The following is a 20,887-nucleotide window of genomic DNA, read 5'->3' as shown; positions in this document are numbered from 1 at the left end:
TCGTGTCTCTGTCCTCAGTCAGTGCTGAGGAAGTGGACAAAGACATAAACCTTGGCAGTGGGGGAGTCCAACCTGAATACGGTATCAGAAAGACTCAAAGAACGTGTTGGCTACAAATACTTATTTCTAACAAACAGTTTTCAAATGATTTGTATTGGAGAAGAAGACAAACATCCAATCAGAAAGCTGCCTTTCCTCATGTGACCTCAGTGAATATTTGTGCGTCTGCCTGGATTGAGTGACGTTCAGGAGTCAGGGTGAAAAGTCTGGACTCTGTAACAGAGGAGGCTCTGACTGGACCAAACACCACTTCACTGCATCACTAGTTTAGTCCAATAGATGTTTCACCTTAACTGGGTTGTGGAGGCAGCAAATAACTTTGGACCTGGAGATTATTCTGTTATGTTCCATTAGTGTTGAGACGCCTGCTGTCAGGTTAGCATTACCCTTTGAGCATTAGCCTGTTAGCATTAGCCTGTTAGTATTGATCTGTTAGCATTAGTCTGTTAGCATCAGCCTGTTAGCATTAGCCTGTTAGCTCTAGTTCAGACTATTGTCTGCTGCTAATGGTAAATGGTGAATGGTCTTGTTTTTATATAGATCTTTTCTACCTGTTGGTTCTCAAAGCCTTTACACTCACACACACATCTACACACTCACTCTCACACACACACATTCACACACCAGTGTCGCACACTGGGAGCAACTGGAGGTTCAGTGTGTTGCTCAAGGACACTTGGTCATGTGTGACATTGTGGGGATTGAACCTGTAACCTCTCTACCTACTGAGCCACAGTCGCCCCTATTGTCTCCCACAAGAACCAAATCATCATCACAGTCATGTTGTGTCCCTTCAAGTCAGAATAAATCACCTCTATTAGCTGCATTTAATGCAAACATCAACCAATACTGCACATACATCCACAATTATTACAATGGATCATTAAACAATACTTATTTGAACTCTTACACATCCTGAATTACAAGTGGAACTAAACAAACACACAAACTCTAAATAGTGTGTGTGTCTCCAGCTCAGAAACGCTCCTCTCTCTCCTCCCTCCATTGTTGTTTACATTGTGTGTCTGTGTGGTGTTACACCTGAGTCGTCCTCATGCTGAACACGTGACTTGTCTCATACGTGACGTCGCTCCCCGACACGCAAGAAGAAAGAAAAGATAGAAAATGGACAAATAGGAACACACAGTAACTTGGAGGAGTAACTGTAATCTGATTACTGCTGTGGAAACAGTAACACGTTAGATTACTGTTACTGGAGAAAAGTAGTCAGATTACAGTAATGAGTTACTAAGTAACTAAGTAACTCATTACCAGCATCACTGAACATTATCAGTTATTTAAATGAGTTTTATTTGTCGTCACCTTGAGGATCAATAAAGTTATTAATGAACATGAATTAGATTCAGTTGGTGATTAAACATATCAGATCTACAACAGTAACAGACAGTGAACTCACTCCAGAGTCTCCAGTCTACAGTCTGGACTCTCCAGAAAACCACACAGCTGCTTCACTCCTGAATCCTTCAGATCGTTGTTGAAGCTCAGGTCCAGATGTTTCAGATGGGAGGGGTTGGAATTCAGAGCTGAGACCAGAGAATAACAGCTGATCTCTGACAAACTGCAGTTATTCAACCTGAATAAAGAATAAAAGATGAAATGATTGATGATGATGTGAAATGTGTCCTGATCAATGAGCTGTTCTCTAAAATGAGTAGAGTGACTTTGTCCTTGTGTTATTGTGGATCTTCCTCATGTCAGCCTTCTACAGACATCATCCAAACGTCAGCACAACATTCAGACAACTATTGATGTCAACACAGATCAATAAGATGCTGCTGACCTCATTACAGGATCAATATCTCCTCACACATGTTGGACTACAAACTGTTGATTAGTTCTTTGATTCCAGGACCTTCTTCTTCCTGGATTTGGTGTCTCAGGAGGTTTGTGTCATTCAAATGTTAAAGGACAAGTTGACATGTTCAAGTGTGTCTTCCAACAACAGTCACATGTCATATGGACTGATTCCAGAGTTGTTGAGATTCCTGCTGTCCACACTGACTGTGAAGTGGTCTCTTCCTAACACAACTCCACTGTTGAGCTGACACTAATATGAAGCTTCAGCAGTCTGAAAACACAAACTGATACTGACTGGATGTGCTGAAGAACAGGATGAGCTGAAGATCAACACAACAACACTGTGGATGTTGTCCTCCATCTGGTCTGATTGGAGTCAGACTATAAGGGGATTTGTCCACAGACAGTATGGACAGAAAGAATGATTAGTGACACCAAGAACTCTGTTAATGTCAACACATGTGAAGACTGGACTTGATGTGGTTTGTGATCAGACCCACCACCGATGACTGAGGAGATACCTGCTGATGTTCAGGAACATGATGCTCCTTCATTTCAACTCTTTCAGCTCCTTTTCTATCTGACAGTCCTGACAAGAGAACTCATCTAAACTGGATCTCCATTCTTCAGAAGCCTGAGAAGAAAAGAAATGAAAACTGACCTCAGAGTCTCCAGTTTACAGTTTGGACTCTCCAGTCCAGCAGACAGATGCTTCACTCCTGAATCCTCCAGTTTGTTGTGACTCAGGTCCAGATGTTTCAGATGGGAGGGGTTGGACTTCAGAGCTGAGGCCACGACTTCACAGTGACTCTCTGAGAGTTCACAGGAACCAAATCTGTCATGAGACAAATAAATAAAATGTGTTATGATGGAAGGAGACGTTTCTATGGAGCAGGGGCGTCACTAGGTTTTAAGGACAGAGGAGGCTCCGCCCCCAGGAGATCACAGGATGTGAGGAAAGTCTGGATTCTACAGAAAACCACAAACAGCAAAGACTGATCTGTTTTAAACACATCACAACAATAATCACAGGTTCCAGCAGCAACAATTAATCACTGATCAACATAGAGGTTCATGACACGACTTTCACTCACAACACAATAACTGTTTGTTCCCAAATATTTAGACGTCACACAGATTATACATGTGACTAAAATGACTGAATGAATGACAAGACTGAATCACACACGACTCATCCATGAAATCCTTTGGACTCACCTGCTCAGACGCTTCACCTGTTCCAGTCTGGTTACTGCTCTACTCCCTGCTGCCCTGTGGATCAACAGGGGAGTGGATGATTATTATCAGTAGAAGGAAGTCGTCCCAAAGACAGAACATGGTAGAAATGAAAGAGCAGAGTGAAGTGTAGAAAGAAGCTGGACCTCCACCATGTATTTCAGACTAAATACTGAGCTAAGGAGCAGCTTCTTTTACAGCTGCAATGTCTCGTACCAGCTTTGAGCATCTAAAATGGAAAAGCACAACATAAAACCAATGCATTGTTATTGTTATTAGTATTATATACAGTCAGTGGTAGACCCACACTGTAGTCAGGTACCTAGTGTGAACAAGGTGGACTGGATGAGCTCTTTATGAACACGTGGATGGATCAAATAAGGACACACTGAAGGGGGGTGTTTTAGTCTTCAGCCCCCTGGAGTATGGACAGTTGGACACATCCTGTCCTGTCCGTTTTGTCCAGTAGTAAAGATGATCTCTGTTGTTGTCAGCTTCTTGTGGAACATTTAGTCTTTAGTCCAACACAAATAAAAGTGAAGACACGACAACCTCAGACCTGAAGGATGTTCTCAGGATTTTATCTTTAAACTAAACTCTGACCTTTGTGTGTTTCAGATTTCTTTAGAAAGTCAGACTTCTACCGTTCTGCTCTTATATTCAGACCTCTGAGCATTTCCTGCTTCAACTCTTCTCTACAGCAACAAGACAGGAAACAAATATAAAGAAAGACGTAAAATCAAGGCCACGTGACTCGACTTCTCTCCTTAAAATGAAACGTTGAACTCAGTGAATAAAAAGCTGCATTGATGGGTCAGTGTCTGTATGGGATGATCAGTAGTTTACGGTGGCTCATGTTGATCTTAACAAGCTTTAGATAGATGCTGATGTGGAGCCACTTCACTGACTTTAGGATTATTCTGTACTCTAGAAACAGCCTTCAATATCCTCTGATCATTGTAACGTGAGGCCTCAGAGGCTGCTTCAGCTAAACTAACAAACTGATGGAGAGAATAATAAGACAGAGAAACAGAAAGAAAGAGTCAATAACTAGAAGAACAGCTTTAAACAGCTGGAGAACATCTGGGACTAAATACAACTGAGAACAAGTGGAACACTGAAGAAGAATGAGAACGTCTGAAGAACTAAACTACTAATCTCCACTGATTGAGTCTGTTGATGATCACATCAGGACTCACAGAAACTTTCTGCAGTTCCTCACAGCTGGGATCAGTCTCCGTCGTCCCTCCTCTGATGTGTTGTACTTCATTAGGTCCAACTCATCCAGAACCTCCTCTGACATCTGCAGCATGTAGGCCAGAGCTGAGCAGTGGATCTCAGAGAGTTTCTCCTCTGATCTGTTCTCTGACTTCAGGAACCTTTGGATCTCGTGATGAACTGAGAGGTCGTTCATCTCCATCAGACAGTGGAAGATGTTGATGCTTCTGTCAGGAGACATTTTACCAGTGTTCATCTTCTTCAGGTTGTTGATGGTTCTCTGGATGATTTCTGAACTGTTCTTTCTCTGACCCAGCAGACCTCCTAAGAGTCTCCAGGTGGACCCTCTCCGATACAGCAGACCTCCTAAGAGTCTCTGGTTGGACTCCAGAGAGAGGCCATGAAGGAAGCGAACTAACAGGTCCAGGTGACCATTTTTACTCTCCAGGGATTTAATCATGACTCTGTTCAGAAACTCATCCAGAGTTGAGTTATTGTAGTTTCCTCCCAGGAAGTCCTGCAGCTCCTCTGTCTTCCTGTTGGTGTAACAGTGGATCATGTAGACTGCAGCCAGAAACTCCTGAAAACTTAGATGGACGAAGCAGAACACCTTGTCCTGGTACAGGCCTCTCTCCTCTTTAAAGATCTGTGTGAACACTCCTGAGTACACTGAGGCTGCTCTGATATCGATGCCACACTCTGTCAGGTCTGATTCATAGAAGATCAGGTTTCCTTTCTGCAGCTGATCAAAAGCCAGTTTTCCCAGAGACTCAATCATCTTCCTGCTCTTTTCATCCCAGTGTGGATCTGTCTCAGCTCCATCATACTTGACCTTCTTGACTTTGGCCTGAACCACCAGGAAGTGGATGTACATCTCAGTCAGGGTCTTGGGCAGCTCTCCTCTCTCTCTGGTTTCCAACACATCCTCCAGAACTGTAGCAGTGATCCAGCAGAAGACTGGGATGTGACACATGATGTGGAGGCTTCGTGATGTCTTGATGTGGGAGATGATGCTGCTGGCCTGCTCCTCATCTCTGAACCTCTTCCTGAAGTACTCCTCCTTCTGGGGGTCAGTGAAGCCTCTGACCTCTGTCACCATGTCAACACACTCAGGAGGGATCTGATTGGCTGCTGCAGGTCGTGTGGTTATCCAGAGGCGAGCAGAGGGAAGCAGTTTCCCCCTGATGAGGTTTGTCAGCAGCACATCCACTGAGGTGGACTCTGTAACATCAGTCAGGATCTCAGTGTTGTGGAAGTCCAGAGGAAGTCGACACTCATCCAGACCGTCAAAGATGAACACGACCTGGAAGTCTTCAAAGCTGCAGATTCCTGCTTCTTTGGTTTCAGTGAAGAAGTGATGAACAAGTTCCACCAAGCTGAACTTTCTCTCTTTCACCACATTCAGCTCTCTGAAAGTCAATGGAAATATGAAGAGGATGTCCTGGTTGGCTTTGTCTTCAGCCCAGTCCAGAGTGAACTTCTGTGTTAAGACTGTTTTCCCAATGCCAGCCACTCCCTTTGTCATCACTCTTCTGATTGGTCCATGTCTTCCAGGTGAGGCTTTAAAGAGGTCTTCTTGTCTGATGCTTGTTTCTGGTCTGTGTAGTTTCCTGGATGCTGTTTCAATCTGTCTGACCTCATGTTCGTCATTGACCTCTGCAGTCCCTCCCTCTGTGATGTAGAGCTCTGTGTAGATCTCATTCAGAAGGGTTGAGTTTCCAGCTTTAGCAATCCCCTCAAACACACACTGGAACTTCTTCTTCAGAACAGATTTAACTTTACGTCCACAAACTGGAGCAAAATGTCCTGAATGAAGAAACAACAAATAAGATGAATAAATAAACTCTCCAGTAAATATTCCAACATGTCATTGCTCTAAAGAATGAGTGTGTGAATATATCTTGGTTCATCTCTTGAGACATTAGTAAATGTCTCATTTCTCCAGCAGCTTCAATGTTTAGAGAAATCCTCTTACTGCTCTGCAGACAGTCAGCCAGCTCCTCCTGCTTCATTCTCCTCAGGAAGTTCACTGTCATCTTCAGGAATAAATCTCTGCTGCTCCTCCTCTGCTCTTCATCCTCACCCTCCAACACCTCCTCATCCTCCTTCTGACTCTCTGAGCTTTCTGGGTAATCTGGACTCACAACCTTCTGGATCTTCTTCAGCTCCTTCTTCACAAAAGTGATGATGTTGTCCTCCAGCAGCTGGAACAGAAGACGATATGAATGAACACAAGCAGACTGAAACCATGGAGACAAACATCAGATCCATGTTGGACACACTGACAATCCACTGGTCTACAAAGAGCAGCATGGACATGATGGAAAGTAGTTGTTGTACATGTACAGACCAGAAAGATGGAGTCCAGCTGTGTCTGATGCTGCTGGGTAGACTGACCACTGAGAACCTCTGAGCTCTGCTGATGGACTCTGTGGACCAATCATCAACAATTAGCTCTCATCATGTCTGTCCACACAGAGACAAACACAAGCTAAATGTCCCTGGAGTGATATGTGGAAGTGAAGCGTGAATCAGATGAGTCTCTGTAGTGGTAAAGGTTTACTAGTCCTCCCACTGACCATCAACAGCTCAGTCTGCAGCTGTTTCATCAAGCTTTGCCTCCTGATGAATCAGCTGGAGAAGGAACCCAGAGCCAGAGACTGAACACTGGAAAACGTCCTGAGCACCAGAAAACAAACCAGACAGAAACATGAAGAAACCTCAGACTCTCTGACTGATCATGTTAGAGATGATAATCCTAGCGAGGCACATGTTCTTCACCTCAGAGCCATCAGCTGTTTCCTTCTCTCCTCAAACATACTTCACTATTTGAACTTTGGCCACTAAGAAACAAAGTGTCTACACAAGGTAGCCTGGATGTCCTCCCCCAACCTCATCCTGAGTTTATCTTCTCTACGACTCAAACAAGGTCTTCAGGTCAGGACTCATCTGTCCACCTACACCTGAAGGACAAGGGACAACAACGCCCACATGTTCTCCAGAGAAGACAGATGGTTTAAAGAGGAGTAAAGGAAGACGTCTCTCTGGTCAGAGGAGGAAGATCTGATCTACATCAGTCTGAACATCTGAGGAGGCTCTGGACATTAATGGATCATCAGAGAACCACCAGTCCAGGTCCAGGTCATTAACAGACTCTGTTCATGTGACCTTCAGGTGATAAAAACCTAAACTCTCCACCAGACATTTAGAGCTGAACACTTGGAGGAAACTCCTTCTAGTCCAGACGTCTTTGTCTCCGTTTGTGGACTCACATAACGAGTGTCCATGAAGACTAGAACGTAGATGAACCAGGAGTTTTTATTCTGCAGCGTTACAGCTGATGAGTTTCATCTGAGTCTCTACCATGAAGAAGACCTGCAGGCCGAGGCCTCAGACCTGGAGCTGCTGACTCTCTTCCTCAGTGATTCATACTAACGTGCAGACTGTGTCTTTATGAACTCTGGTTAGCTTAGCATTAGTTTAGCACCTCATCTCCTCAGACACATCTCATCTTCTCTCTCTCTGGTCCAGAGACAAACAGGATGATGACTTGTCTCCATGGAAACAGACTGAACAGCTGATTAAAGACTGAAGACACTACTGTGCTTCAAAGATCAGTCTCTTATCTGTCTCCTCCCTTAAGGCCTGAAACTTTTACAAGATCTTTGACAAATGAGCAACAATTCAGCAAGTTACTCAAACCATGTGACTTGTATAAAGTTAGTATCTATATGTAGTCTGTCTTCTTCTTCCAGTGTGTCCGTGTTGTTTAGATGAACATCTGTTTATGTTCTGAGGAAACATCTACAACATCTAAGCAGCAGAGATGAAACAGACATGAGCAAGTCAACGTTTATTTATCCTCAGCTGCTCAAGTCACATTTACTGACACTTTACCTCTTTGGACCAGAACCACGTCCTCCTTTAAAATTAGTTATAATTCCCTTGGACCCGTCGCTCTTCAATGACACACAGCTGGCTCCAGGTCCAGATCCAGGTCCAGGTCCAGGTCCAGGTCCAGGTCCCTCCAGTCTGTCCTGTCTCTGGTCCATGCTGCTGAAACACTGATCATTCATGTTGTAAACAGATCAGCTGATCCTCCACTGATGATGATGCCTTCACTGACACTGTGTATATTTCATCCTTTCTTCCAGTTCATAGACTTTATATATTTTCTCCAGACATTAAATATCTTGTATATATTTATAGACCCATTCTTCATACACCTGTAAACCTTCTGTTCATTTCTTCCTGTTCTATTCTGTGTTGTAACATGTTGTCGTGTCTTGTCAGCACAGTGGGACCAGGAGAAACTCAGTCTCACACTAACATGTTTCCACTCATATACTGAGTCTGGAGCCTTTAATATATTTACATATTATACATATAGTCACATATAAAAACAACATATCTCATGTTCCATATTTAAATTCTTATTTATTCAATATATTCAACTCTGAGTCTGACCTGGACTCTCAGGTATCACTGTATCACTGGACCTGGAACTTTACTGACACAGCTGCAATATTCAACATGTATTTATGTACAAGAGCTACAACCTTTAAGTTTACACTACTTATCTATTCCCATATATTTATTATTTCGTTTATTAGTTCCCATTCATTGTCATACATTTGTTCAGTGTGGGCGTTGAAGGACTAGTTTGGTTCCTGAAGCTGCAGATGTTTAAATGAGCTTCCTTAAGCCTTTCTTCAGCACCGTCTAGTTAATACACATCATATATGTGATGTTCTTCCTTTAATCAACACAAATCAATCATGTTCATTTCAGAGCCGACCTTTGAGCTAGATAAGACAAACATAGAGATGTTAACAACGTCCATCACTCTTTCACACCCACATACTGTCCCCATACACACTTTAACGTCAAACGTCCATAGAGACAGTTTCATACATCCACACTCACACACACATGCTGCTAAAGTCCACATTTTACGAGTCTAACAGGACTGCACCATTCCTCATCGATCTAAACTAAACTCCAGCGGCCAAATGAGTGTCTCATGTATAAAGTGTCTCTATGTTGAACTGGACTAAAAGTATTTAGTTACTTTCACCTCTTCCTGTTAGAAAAGCAGATCAAACTTCTAGAGACAGATTTCAAATCAAAGACTGTGTCACTGATGGAAATAATCAGTGAGTTTAAATGATATTTAGGAAGCAGGTGTGTCTCTGATCAGTTTCCTAGCAGGCCTCCTCCAGACTCGACCCTTTCAGCTCTGACTCACATTAAGGTGAATTCATGGAGCTGCAGATTTCTGCTGCTTCTGTCGCAGCTGAGCTGCTGACAGCTGATGTTAACCAAGAAAACATTCAAAACGGCTTCATTACCTTCACACGGAGTTTGAAACGGAGACAGAAACACCTGCGACACGATCCTGGTGAAAGAGAAACTAAACTGAAACCAAGAAACTCTTCACCTGTCAGGTAGACTTTGGACTTTAGACTTTATTTGTCCCAGCGGGGCGGGACGGGGCGTTGGTAGTTCATACTAACACATAAAACACATAAGAGCTGGATCATTTGGGACGTGCACTGCAAGTTAGAAAAGATCTGGATGAAAGATTTTCAAGATACATCAAGTCTAAAGTAGAAAGTTTGACCCGATGGTGGCGTTAGAGGGAAAGGTCATATCATCACCAGAACCAACATGAAAACTTTACAAAATACATTCATTCTAATTTAAACGTTTGTCCTGATGGTGGCGCTAGAGGGAAAGGTCAACTCACTGGTGTCAAGGGGTTAATTATGTATTCAACCAATAAAGAAAGTGACACAAAAACTTGGTCAACAGTTTGATGTAAGTGATTTAGTGGAGGGTGAAATGTGTTGGTGATATTTGAGGATGAAGGAAAGTTAATGTCCTGAATGTTTGTGTGTTTAGTGTGAGTTCAGCCTGTTAATGTGTTGTCTTCGTGTCTTCTGTCCTCCCGGCTCAAACGACTTAGAAATCTTTATTTTATGACTTTATTATTTTATTCTTTTATATGTTTATTACTCATATTACCTCTGCAATGACATGTAAATGTATAATCCCTGTAGTTCCTGATTATATTTGGGCTTCAGTCCCTTTACTCATACAGTCATGTTTCCTCCGTGGACAGTCTGGATAGTTCATACATTTATTTCATTTCTATTCTTCTGTTCTGTTTTATTTCACTGCAAATAAAACCAAGACAAAGACACGTTGACTAAGAGACCAGGAGAACAAGGTTCCACTGGTTCCTTCATCTATCTATCTATCTATCTATCTATCTATCTATCTATCTATCTATCTATCTATCTATCTATCTATCTATCTATCTATCTATCTATCCCCTACTGGCTCATGTCTAGTCTAAGTCCGTCCAGCAGGGGGCGCCTCATATCCATCGCCGTAAAACCCACAGAAGGAGAAGAAGAAGGAACCCGCAGTAGAAACAAAGAGAAACAAAGAGATTTATTTCTGCGGATTTGGGTCCAAAATGAGAAAAAAACGTGACATGTCGAACTAGTGGACCTGTGAACTTCTTCACATTCTTCTTCTTCATTTTCTTCTGATTCTTCCTCTTCTTCGTGTGATGGTGAGTCTGATGGAGACGAACGGAGCCGCTCTAAAATCTGCAGAAAAATGAACGGAGTCTGGTCGGAGGAGCGGCAGTGCCTCATGGTGCTCGCGGTACAGGTTTTTATTTCTGTCTTTGTCCGTTTTCAGTCGGAGGCTGGAGGAGGAGGAGGAGGAGGAGGCGGAGGTAAAGATGGAGGAGGAGGAGGAGGTAAAGATGGAGGAGGAGGAGGGGGAGGAGGTAAAGATGGAGGAGGACCAGTTGCCACGGAAACTCGCAACGCTCCCGTTTACTGCGTCTGTCGGAAACCTGACATCAACTGTTTCATGATGTAGGAAAATAAAAACTTTATTGATAATTGACCTGGAACGAGAAGTTCAGCACTAATCTGTCCCTGTCCATGTCCCTGTCCCTGTCCATGTCTCTGTCTCTGTCCCTGTCCATGTCCCTGTCCCTGTCTCTGTCCATGTCCCTGTCTCTGTCTCTGTCTCTGTCCCTGTCCCTGTCCATGTCCCTGTCTCTGTCCATGTCTCTGTCTCTGTCTCTGTCCATGTCCATGTCCCTGTCCCTGTCTCTGTCCCTGTCCCTGTCCATGTCTCTGTCCCTGTCCCTGTCTCTGTCCATGTCCATGTCCATGTCCATGTCCCTGTCCATGTCTCTGTCTCTGTCTCTGTCCATGTCCCAGAGGGTGTGACAGCTGCTCTGAGTGGTTTCATGGAGGTTGTGTTGGAGTTTCAGAAAAAGCAGCGAAGTCCATCAGAGTCTGGTACTGTCCCTCCTGCAGAGGTCAGTGTCCCTAGAAGAGATATTAGTAGCATTAACTGTTAGCTATTACAGTATTAGCTGTTAACTGCAAATTAGCTGTTATCTGTTAGCCATGATTTCGCTGTTAGCTGGCTGTTAGTCATGTCTTAGGCTTTAGTTGCATGTTAGTTGTTAGCCACATGCTAGCCTTTAGCTGTGTGCTTGTTGTTAGTCACGTGCTAGCCTTTAGCTGTGCCGTAGCTGTTAGCTATGTTCTAGCAATTATCTGCGCGGTAGCTGTTAGCCATGTCCTAGCCTTTCGCTATGCGTTAGCTGTTGTGTCCTCTGCAGACAAAGACTCATCTCTGGAGATCAAATTCCGCCCCAAAAAAAACAAAGAGAAGGAGGAGAAAGAGGCGGAGCCAGAGAGAGACGGAGATGGAAGCTCCACCCCTCAGCTCAAGATTGACAGGAGGCGGGGCTCACAGGTACAAAACCACCACTAACGCTTTAGCTCTCAGGTGTCAAACATACAGCCTGCAGGACAAAACCAGCCCACCAGAGGCTCTAATCTGGGCCACTTAATCATGCTCACATGACCAGAACACATCTAACAAAGTAATCACAACAACAGTTTTCATTTATCAAAATAATGGAAGAACAACATTTCCCCCTCATGTTTCAGATCAAGCGTTCGGCTCGGATGTGTGGCGAGTGCGACGCCTGCCTGAGGACGGAGGACTGTGCTCAGTGCGACTTCTGCAAAGACATGAAGAAGTTTGGAGGTCCCAACAAAATCCGACAGAAGTGTCGCCTCAGGCAGTGTGAGGTCCGAGCCCGGGTACGTGATCCTCCCCTTCATCCGCCCCTTCATCCCCTTTATCCGCCCTTCATCCACCCCTTCATCCGCCCCTTCATCCCCTTTATCCGCCCTTCATCCACCCCTTCATCCGCCCCTTCATCCCCTTCATCCGCCCTTCATCCGCCCCTTCATCCGCCCCTTCATCCGCCCCTTCATCCCCTTCATCCGCCCTTCATCCACCCCTTCATCCGCCCCTTCATCCCCTTCATCCGCCCTTCATCCACCCCTTCATCCGCCCCTTCATCCGCCCCGTCATCCCCTTCATCCGCCCCTTCATCCACCCCTTCATCCACCCTTCATCCGCCCCTTCATCCGCCCCTTCATCCGCCCCTTCATCCCCTTCATCCGCCCTTCATCCACCCCTTCATCCGCCCCTTCATCCCCTTCATCCACCCCTTCATCCGCCCCTTCATCCCCTTCATCCGCCCTTCATCCACCCCTTCATCCGCCCCTTCATCCCCTTCATCCGCCCCTTCATCCCCTTCATCCGCCCTTCATCCACCCCTTCATCCGCCCCTTCATCCACCCCTTCATCCGCCCTTCATCCACCCCTTCATCCCCTTCATCCGCCCCTTCATCCGCCCCTTCATCCCCTTCATCCGCCCTTCATCCACCCCTTCATCCGCCCCTTCATCCGCCCCTTTATCCGCCCCTTCATCCCCTTCATCCACCCCTTCATCCGCCCCTTCATCCGCCCCTTCATCCGCCCTTCATCCACCCCTTCATCCACCCCTTCATCCCCTTCATCCGCCCCTTCATCCGCCCCTTCATCCACCCTTCATCCACCCCTTCATCCCCTTCATCCACCCCTTCATCCGCCCCTTCATCCCCTTCATCCGCCCTTCATCCACCCCTTCATCCGCCCCTTCATCCGCCCCTTCATCCGCCCCGTCATCCCCTTCATCCGCCCCTTCATCCACCCCTTCATCCACCCTTCATCCGCCCCTTCATCCGCCCCTTCATCCGCCCCTTCATCCCCTTCATCCGCCCTTCATCCACCCCTTCATCCGCCCCTTCATCCCCTTCATCCGCCCTTCATCCACCCCTTCATCCGCCCCTTCATCCCCTTCATCCGCCCCTTCATCCCCTTCATCCGCCCTTCATCCGCCCCTTCATCCGCCCCTTCATCCACCCCTTCATCCGCCCTTCATCCACCCCTTCATCCCCTTCATCCGCCCCTTCATCCGCCCCTTCATCCCCTTCATCCGCCCTTCATCCACCCCTTCATCCGCCCCTTCATCCGCCCCTTTATCCGCCCCTTCATCCCCTTCATCCACCCCTTCATCCGCCCCTTCATCCGCCCCTTCATCCGCCCTTCATCCACCCCTTCATCCACCCCTTCATCCACCCCTTCATCCCCTTCATCCGCCCCTTCATCCGCCCTTCATCCACCCCTTCATCCCCTTCATCCGCCCCTTCATCCGCCCCTTCATCCCCTTCATCCGCCCTTCATCCACCCCTTCATCCGCCCCTTCATCCACCCCTTCATCCGCCCCTTCATCCGCCCCTTCATCCACCCCTTCATCCGCCCCTTCATCCGCCCCTTCATCCCCTTCATCCGCCCTTCATCCACCCCTTCATCCGCCCCTTCATCCACCCCTTCATCCGCCCCTTCATCCGCCCCTTCATCCGCCCTTCATCCACCCCTTCATCCGCCCCTTCATCCCCTTCATCCGCCCTTCATCCACCCCTTCATCCGCCCCTTCATCCCCTTCATCCGCCCTTCATCCACCCCTTCATCCGCCCCTTCATCCGCCCCTTCATCCGCCCTTCATCCACCCCTTCATCCCCTTCATCCGCCCCTTCATCCGCCCCTTCATCCCCTTCATCCGCCCTTCATCCGCCCCTTCATCCGCCCCTTCATCCCCTTCATCCACCCCTTCATCCGCCCCTTCATCCGCCCCTTCATCCGCCCTTCATCCACCCCTTCATCCACCCCTTCATCCGCCCCTTCATCCCCTTCATCCGCCCTTCATCCACCCCTTCATCCCCTTCATCCGCCCCTTCATCCGCCCCTTCATCCCCTTCATCCGCCCTTCATCCACCCCTTCATCCCCTTCATCCGCCCCTTCATCCACCCCTTCATCCACCCCTTCATCCCCTTCATCCCCTTCATCCGCCCCTTCATCCGCCCCTTCATCCCCTTCATCCGCCCCTTCATCCACCCCTTCATCCCATTCATCCACCCCTTCATCCGCCCTTCATCCACCCCTTCATCCCCTTCATCCGCCCCTTCATCCGCCCCTTCATCCGCCCTTCATCCGCCCCTTCATCCGCCCCTTCATCCGCCCTTCATCCACCCCTTCATCCCCTTCATCCGCCCCTTCATCCGCCCCTTCATCCCCTTCATCCGCCCTTCATCCGCCCCTTCATCCGCCCCTTCATCCCCTTCATCCACCCCTTCATCCGCCCCTTCATCCGCCCCTTCATCCGCCCTTCATCCACCCCTTCATCCGCCCCTTCATCCGCCCCTTCATCCGCCCTTCATCCACCCCTTCATCCCCTTCATCCGCCCCTTCATCCGCCCCTTCATCCCCTTCATCCGCCCTTCATCCGCCCCTTCATCCGCCCCTTCATCCCCTTCATCCGCCCCTTCATCCGCCCCTTCATCCGCCCTTCATCCACCCCTTCATCCACCCCTTCATCCGCCCCTTCATCCCCTTCATCCGCCCTTCATCCACCCCTTCATCCCCTTCATCCGCCCCTTCATCCGCCCCTTCATCCCCTTCATCCGCCCTTCATCCCCCCCTTCATCCCCTTCATCCGCCCCTTCATCCACCCCTTCATCCACCCCTTCATCCCCTTCATCCACCCCTTCATCCGCCCCTTCATCCCCTTCATCCGCCCCTTCATCCACCCCTTCATCCCATTCATCCACCCCTTCATCCCCTTCATCTACCCCTTCATCCCCTTCATCCGCCCCTTCATCCGCCCCTTCATCCCCTTCATCCGCCCCTTCATCCACCCCTTCATCCCATTCATCCACCCCTTCATCCGCCCCTTCATCCCCTTAATCCGTCCCTTCATCTACCCCTTCATCCCCTTCATCCGCCCTTCATCCACCCCTTCATCCCCTTCATCCACCTCTTCATGTATCACTTCATTCTCCCCTTCATCCCCTTCATCCATCCGTTCATGCATCACTTCATCCACTCCTTTATCCCCTTCATCCACCCCTTCATCCACCCCTTCATCTCCTTCATCCGCCCCTTCATCCGCCCCTTCATCTCCTTCATCCGCCCCTTCATCCGCCCCTTCATCCACCCCTTCATCCCCTTCATCCACCCCTTCATCCACCCCTTCATCCCCTTCATCCCCTTCATCCGCCCCTTCATCCACCCCTTCATCCGCCCCTTCATCCCCTTCATCCACCCCTTCATCCCATTCATCCACCCCGTCATCCGCCCCTTCATCCCCTTCATCCGTCCCTTCATCCCCTTCATCTACCCCTTCATCCCCTTCATCCGCCCTTCATCCACCCCTTCATCCCCTTCATCCACCTCTTCATGTATCACTTCATTCTCCCCTTCATCCCCTTCATCCATCCGTTCATGCATCACTTCATCCACCCCTTTATCCCCTTCATCCACCCCTTCTTCCTTGACTTTATCCCCTTCACCCTCCCCTTTTTCCTCCCCTTCATCCCCTTCATCCGCCCCTTCATCCACCCCTTCATCCTCCCCTTCATCCGCCCCTTCATCCGCCCCTTCATCCACCCCTTCATCCTCACCTTCATCCGCCCCTTCATCCTCCCCCCCCTTCATTCCTCATCCCCCTTCATCCCCTTCATCCGCCCCTTCATCCACCCCTTCATCCGCCCCTTCATCCGCCCTTCATCCACCCCTTCATCCCCTTCATCCTCCCCTTCATCCCCTTCATGCACCCCTTCATCCGCCCCTTCATCCACCCCTTCATCCCCTCCTTCATCCGCCCTTCATCCACCCCTTCATCCCCTTCATCCTACCCTTCATCCGCCCTTCATCCCCTTCATCCGCCCCTTCATCCCCTTCATCCGCCCTTCATCCACCCCTTCATCTGCCCCTTCATCCGCCCCTTCATCCGCCCTTCATCCCCTTCATCCGCCCCTTCATCCGCCCCTTCATCCGCCCTTCATCCACCCCTTCATCCTCCCCTTCATCCGCCCCTTCATCCCCTTCATCCGCCCCTTCATCCGCCCTTCATCCACCCCTTCATCCCCTTCATCCGCCCTATCATCCGCCCCTTCATCCACCCCTTCATCCCCTTCATCCGCCCCTTCATCCCCTTAATCCGCCCCTTCATCCACCCCTTCATCCGCCCCTTCATCCGCTTCATCCGTCCCTTCATCCCCTTCATCCACCCCTTCATCCCCTTCATCCGCCCTTCATCTACCCCTTCATCCCCTTCATCCACCTCTTCATGTATCACTTCATTCTCCCTTTCATCCCCTTCATCCATCTGTTCATGCATCACTTCATCCACCCCTTTATCCCCTTCATCCACCCCTTCATCCTCCCCTTCATCCACCCCTTCTTCCTTGACTTTATCCCCTTCACCCTCCCCTTCGACCTCCCCTTCATCCCCTTCATCCACCCCTTCATCCACCCCTTCATCCGCCCCTTCATCTGCCCTTCATCCACCCCTTCATCCCCTTCATCCTCCCCTTCATCCCCTTCGTCCACCCCTTCATCCCCTTCACCCTCCCCTTCATCCCCTTCGTCCACCCCTTTATCCCCTTTATCCCCTTCATCCACCCCTTCATCCTCCCCTTCATCCACCCCTTCTTCTTTGACTTTATCCCCTTCATCCACCCCTTTATCCCCTTCACCCTCCCCTTCATCCTCCCCTTCATCCATCCATTCGCTCCTTCATCCTCCCCTTCATCCCCCTCATCCACCCCTTCATCCTCCGCTCTTAGCTTTTAGCTGTTAACTGAGTGTTAGCAGTTAGCTGAGTATTAGCAGTTAGCTGAGTGTTAGCAGTTAGCTGAGTGTTAGCAGTTAGCTGCATGATCATTAACTCTGTTGCTGATTATTTTTGTCTGAACAGAAGATGCTACGGGTCAAGGAGGAGGAGATGAGTCACAGCGGCAGCAGGGGGCGGAGTCTGATGAGAAAAGGGGTGGGGCATCAGACAGAGGATGATGATGATGATGAGGAGGAAGAGGAGGAATGTTTCAGCGAGAGCGAGCTGGAGCTGTACGAGCAGTACAAAGCCGCCGGATACAGAGACCTGGTTAGTGTCCTCCAGAAAGACAGGTGTCCAATCAGCTGACAGACAGGTGTCCAATCAGCTGACAGACAGGTGTCCTGTTGCAGGTGTGGCGCAGCGAGGACGAGGAAGAGGACGAGGAGGAGGACGAGGAGGAGGAGGAGGAGGGGTCTCAGTCTCTGAGGAAGAAGGCGGTGAAGGTGAAACACGTCAAGAGACGAGAGAAGAAGCCGGAAAAGAAGGTGATCATATGACTTATGGTGGTGATGTCACTGCTGATGATGTCACCTGCCTGATCTCTGATGTCATACGTCTGTCTCCTCGTCTCCTCAGAAGTCTTCGTCCAGTCTGAAAGAGGACGTGAAGCCTCGCCGCCATAAAGCCAAGCAACGGCACAGGGAACGGACGGGGAGGGGTGGGGCCAGGGAGGTGGGTGGGGCTAGGGAGGTGGGTGGGGCTAGGGAGGTGGGCGGGGCGAAGCAGTGTCTGGGACCAGGATGCGTGGAACCAGCGAGGTCCAACTCCAAGTACTGCTCCGAGGACTGTGGCATGAAACTTGCAGCCAAGTTAGTGTCCCCGACTGTCCCCGACTGTCCCTGAGTGTCTCTATTATCCCTAATTGTCCCGTCCCTGTCCCTCAGCCGTATCTACGAGATCGTCCCCCAGAGGGTCCAGCAGTGGCAGCAGAGTCCCTGCGTTGCCGAGGAGATGGGACGGAGACAGCTGGAGCGAATCAGGAAGGAGCAGCAGGCGGCGAGACTCCGTCTCCAACAGATGGAGAGACGTTTCCAGGACCTGGAGGACATCATCAGACACGCTAAGGTCCAACATGTCCAACAGGACGAGGAGGTCAGAGGAACAGACAAGGAGACAACGATAGATCTGTTAGTTCGTCTCTGGTCAACATGTGTCTCTGTCTTTGTCTCCAGGTGGCTGAAGGGGACGGTGAGGACACAGACCTTCAGATCTTCTGTGTGTCCTGCAGTCATCCCGTCCATCCTAAAGTGGCGCTGCGTCACATGGAGCGATGCTACGCTAAGGTAGCCTAGCATCCAGACACTGAAGCTAATTCATTAGCATTCATATCAGTTCCTAATTAAAATGTCCTTCTCCTTATGTCTCTGTCTGTCTCTCTGTCTCTCTCTGTCTCTCTCTGTCTCCATCTGTCTCTGTCTTCCAGTACGAGAGTCAGACATCGTTTGGTTCCATGTATCCAACACGGATTGAGGGGTAAGACCACATGTCCCTGAGTGTTTCTGAGTGTCTCTGAGTGTAGATAGAGACCAGCTGTCTGTCTCTGTCTCTCATGTCTCTCCCCTGTCCCCTGTCCCTGTCCTCCAGGGCCACCCGGCTGTTCTGTGACGTCTACAACCCTCAGAGTAAGACCTACTGTAAGCGGCTCCAGGTTTTATGTCCAGAACACTCCAGAGACCCAAAGGTACGTCTCCGCCCCCTCCACGTAACCGGGCGCCCTAGGTCGTCTTCAGGTGTCCGCCTGTGTCCCCAGGTCCCTGCGGACGAGGTGTGCGGCTGTCCACTGGTCCGAGACGTCTTCGAGCCGACGGGGGACTTCTGCCGAGTGTCCAAGAGGAGGTGCAACAAACACTACTGCTGGGAGAAGCTGAGGAGGGCCGAGGTGGACCTGGAGAGAGTCCGCGTGGTGAGACACGCCGGGGGAACACGGGGGAGGGACGGGGGAGGGACGGGGACGGCTCTAACCACGTGTCTCTGCTGTCCTCAGTGGTACAAGCTGGACGAGCTGTTTGAGCAGGAGAGGAACCTGAGGACGGCCATGACCAACAGAGCTGGACTCCTGGCCCTCATGCTCCACCAGACCATCCAGCACGACCCCGGGACCACGGACCTCAGGACGCCCCGGGACAGGTAGACAGAGGACATGAAGACAGGTGGACAATGAGCTCCTCCCACCAGCCAATAAGAGGGAGGGGAGGCGGTTTCCGTGGAGACATATGACAAGTTCATGACAAGACACTAAATAAAGAGCATGTCTCTGTCTCTGTCCCTGTCCCTGTCCCTGTTTCTGTCTCTGTTTCTGTCTTTATTTTCATAAAGTTTGTGATTTTATTCAGTTTTTATTCATTAAAACATTCAAACTTTCTTCATGTGGTTGTTTTTGTTTCATCATTTATTTATTGATAATATTTTAATTATTTATCTGCATCAAACAGGTTCAATAAATAGACTCAAATAATTCCTCCTCCTGTGACTCCTCCTCCTCCTGTGACTCCTCCTCCTCCCGTGACTCCTCCTCCTCCTGTGACTCCCAGTCCAACCAGCAGGAGGCAGCAAACATCAGTTTATCTCAACCAGAGAGGATCATGGGGGAAAATAAAAGATCACATCAGTCTTAGTGAATCCTTCACAATAAAGGCACCATGAGAACCTACTTCAAAATAAAAGCATCCCTGTTGAAGAGTGTTGGAGCCGGAAGGAAGGAAGGAAGGAAGGAAGGAGGGAAGGAATCATCATTTAACTGATGATAATAAAAATAAATAAAAATCTTTTGTGTTTTTTATCGTATGTTTTGATTTTATTGAGACAAACGAGTGAAAGAGACGAACGTAAATCCTCTCAGAGTCAGAGGATTAGAGACGGATTAATATGGAGGCTTAGAGACGCACTGTCCTCATGGACATCAGAGAAACATCAGAGACGCACTGTCCTCATGGACATCAGAGACATATGCAGAGCGTGGGATGCAGTGGTGGACTCCAGAGCAGTGGAGACGTTCTCTGGAGGGACATCACACTGGAAAAAAATCTCAATCTTACCAATTATATTTGTCTCATTTCTAGTCAAAATATGTCTTTATATAAGACACAACTACCTAACAAGTCCCATTTCAGAAAGATACACAGACTTGTTTTAAGACAATACGCCTTGAATATCTTGTTATGTGAAAAAGTCTTGAAAGCATCTTGTTTTGAGTCACAAATGAAACAAGCTTTTTGACATTTGAAGAGTTTTTTAAGCTGCTGTGTTATTTGCAAAAGATAAACCATCTTGTTTCAGGAATTATTATTATTTTGTTGTTGTTGTGAAAACCATACGTTTCAACGGATTTTGACAAAAACTCATCAGATAGCGACTTTCTGGAGTCTCTGTTGTTTGACTCATGGTGATGACGAGACTAGGGATTCCCACAATGCTGAAGTATTCATTCAATCAAAATA

At 48.5% G+C, this 20,887-nt stretch overlaps 1 protein-coding gene and 1 long non-coding RNA gene across 4 annotated transcripts; one reads left to right on the top strand and one right to left on the bottom strand.

Moving 5' to 3' along the window:
• Positions 1–2,620: 2,620 nt before the first annotated feature.
• On the bottom strand, positions 2,621–4,375 carry LOC125010403. Its single transcript, XR_007113063.1, has 3 exons — positions 4,314–4,375; positions 3,097–3,150; positions 2,621–2,713 (listed from the first exon to the last, which is right to left on the bottom strand). It is a non-coding gene; the product is annotated as an uncharacterized LOC125010403 (long non-coding RNA).
• Positions 4,376–10,719: 6,344 nt separating this feature from the next.
• cxxc1a (CXXC finger protein 1a) lies at positions 10,720–19,812 on the top strand. Of its 3 annotated transcripts, XM_047586449.1 has the most exons (14): positions 10,721–10,915; positions 11,047–11,228; positions 11,583–11,683; positions 11,993–12,129; positions 12,327–12,482; positions 17,532–17,717; positions 17,801–17,935; positions 18,027–18,259; positions 18,335–18,542; positions 18,623–18,733; positions 18,874–18,923; positions 19,035–19,131; positions 19,201–19,353; positions 19,435–19,812. In XM_047586449.1, exons 1-14 carry the CDS (start codon positions 10,913–10,915, stop codon positions 19,579–19,581), a joined length of 1,899 nt encoding a protein of 632 aa, XP_047442405.1. In that variant the 5' UTR covers positions 10,721–10,912; the 3' UTR covers positions 19,582–19,812. The 3 variants fall into 3 exon arrangements, with proteins under 3 accessions (XP_047442397.1, XP_047442405.1, XP_047442389.1); XM_047586441.1 differs by having other exon boundaries at positions 10,720–10,915; positions 17,535–17,717; positions 19,035–19,353; XM_047586433.1 differs by having other exon boundaries at positions 19,035–19,353.
• Positions 19,813–20,887: the final 1,075 nt, after the last annotated feature.

Source organism: Mugil cephalus, chromosome 1 (assembly GCF_022458985.1).
Source record: "Mugil cephalus isolate CIBA_MC_2020 chromosome 1, CIBA_Mcephalus_1.1, whole genome shotgun sequence".
Classification (NCBI taxonomy): domain Eukaryota; kingdom Metazoa; phylum Chordata; class Actinopteri; order Mugiliformes; family Mugilidae; genus Mugil; species Mugil cephalus.
Note: the sequence above shows the minus strand (reverse complement) of the source record. Positions and strands in the feature narration are given on the sequence as shown.